This window comes from Colobus angolensis, unplaced genomic scaffold (genome assembly GCF_000951035.1).
Source record: "Colobus angolensis palliatus isolate OR3802 unplaced genomic scaffold, Cang.pa_1.0 Scaffold149, whole genome shotgun sequence".
In the NCBI taxonomy this organism is placed as follows: Eukaryota; Metazoa; Chordata; class Mammalia; order Primates; family Cercopithecidae; genus Colobus; species Colobus angolensis.
The window spans coordinates 1,141,324-1,143,193 of record NW_012114588.1 but is presented as its reverse complement, the minus strand read 5'-3'; the positions used below and the strand labels follow the sequence as shown (position 1 = coordinate 1,143,193).

Sequence of the window (1,870 nt, the reverse complement as noted above, 5' to 3'; positions counted from 1 at the left end):
AAGAAAAACAAAAACTCCAAGAGTCACATTCCAAGAAATTAAATTTTTATTACAAGCGGCCACGCCTATAATCCCAACACTTTGGGAGGCCCAGGTGGGCTCATCACTTGAGGCCAGGAGTTCAAGACCAGCCTGGCCAATATGGTAAAACCCCATTTCTGCTAAAAATACAAAAATTAGCTGGGTGTGGTGGTGCATGCCTGTAATCCCAGCTACTTGGGAGGCTGAGGCAGGAGAATCGCTTGAACCTGGGAGGTAGAGGTTGCAGTGAGCTGAGATTGCACCACTGTACTCCAGCCTGGGTGACACTGGGTGACAGAGGGAGAGACTCCGTCTCAAAAAGAAAAAGTAAGACATTAACTTTTCAGCTTGGGTGTACTGACCACATTCCTTTGGAGTCTGTATTTCCTGGATGGCTGTCTTCGGCTTCGTGCCTGAATAAACCCTTATTTATTCATTTTTTTTAAAACGGCCTCTGTCGCCAGGCTGCAGTGCAGTGGTGTGATCTCAGCTCACTGCAACCTCCGACTCACTGGTTCTGGCGATTCTCCTGCCTCAGCCTCCTGAGTAGCTGGGATTACAGACACGTGCCACCACGCCTAGCTAATTTTTGTATTTTTAGTAGAGACAGGGTATCACCATGTTGGCCAGGATGATCTTGATCTCCTGACCTTGTGATTCGCCCACCTCGACCTCCCAAAGTGCTGGGATTACAGGCGTGAGCCACCACGCCCGGTCTGAATAAACACTTTTAAACTGGATTCTGATGCTTTTGACAGTAGCTTTGGGGAATTTCAAAATTCCAATTTAATTATGAATGGGAAGAATAGTGTCCTTTTCACAGGATTGTGATGAAGATTAAATGAGATAATGCACTCAAAGGATTGAGCACAGTAATTGGGCCCCAAATCATCACTCCAAAGATGTGAGCTATTATATTTATCTATGTATATCTATGTATACATAAAGTAGCTATTACATATAATAGGTAAGAATTGTTCCATGAGCATTTGCATGTTATCTTCCTGCCTTGTTGGAATACTTGGCTGTTTCATTTAATATAAGATGAGACTACAGGCATGCACCACTATGCCAGCTAATTTTTGTATTTTCAGTAGAGATGGGACAGGTGTGGTGGTGGCTCATGCCCGTAATCCCAGCACTTTGGGAGACCAAGGCAGGCGGATCATGAGGTCAAGTGATTGAGACCATCCTGGCTAACACGGTGAAACCCCGTCTCTACTAAAAAATACAAAAAACTAGCCGGGCGAGGTGGCAGGCGCCTGTAGTCCCAGCTACTCGGGAGGCTGAGGCAGGAGAATGGCGTGAACCCAGGAGGCGGAGCTTGCAGTGAGCTGAGATCCGGCCATTGCACTCCAGCCTGGGCGACAGAGTGAGACTCCGTCTCAAAAAAATAAAAAATAAAAAATAAAAAAATTAGCTGGATGTGTTGTTGCATGCCTGTAGTCCCAGCTACTCGGGAGGCTGAGGCAGGAGAATCACGTGGACGCAGGAAGTATAGGTTGCAGTGAGCCAAGATCGTGCCACTGCACGCCAGCCTGGCAACAGAGCGACACTCTGTCTCGAAAAAAAAAAAAAAATAGTAGAGATGGGATTTCACCATGTTGGCCAGGCTGGTCTCCTGACCTCAAGTGATAGATCCACCTCAGCCTCCTAAAATGCTGGGATTACAGACGTGAGCCACCGCGCTCGGCGTGATGTTTCCTTTAATACCGTATCATCTCACTGAGAACAAAATGTGGTGGATACCAGGTGGAGTTTGTCTCCTTCGATCCAATGGGTCCAGCCTCTGTTCTTCTTTTCTCCCTTCTGGACACAGGTGAGCCTGTCATTGTCCCAGATAACCAAG

The 1,870-nt window shown here is 46.9% G+C and overlaps 1 protein-coding gene across 1 annotated transcript in view; it reads right to left on the bottom strand.

Annotated features, from left to right (window-relative positions):
• Positions 1-1,743: 1,743 nt before the first annotated feature.
• RBP7 (retinol binding protein 7, cellular) overlaps positions 1,744-1,870 on the bottom strand; it is a gene marked incomplete at its 5' end in the record, with an annotated part of 2,255 nt that continues 2,128 nt past the window's right edge. Inside the window, 1 exon segment of the mRNA XM_011935842.1 lies at positions 1,744-1,870. This exon segment is cut by the window's right edge and continues 2 nt beyond it. Coding sequence (XP_011791232.1) covers positions 1,744-1,870 — 127 coding nt within the window.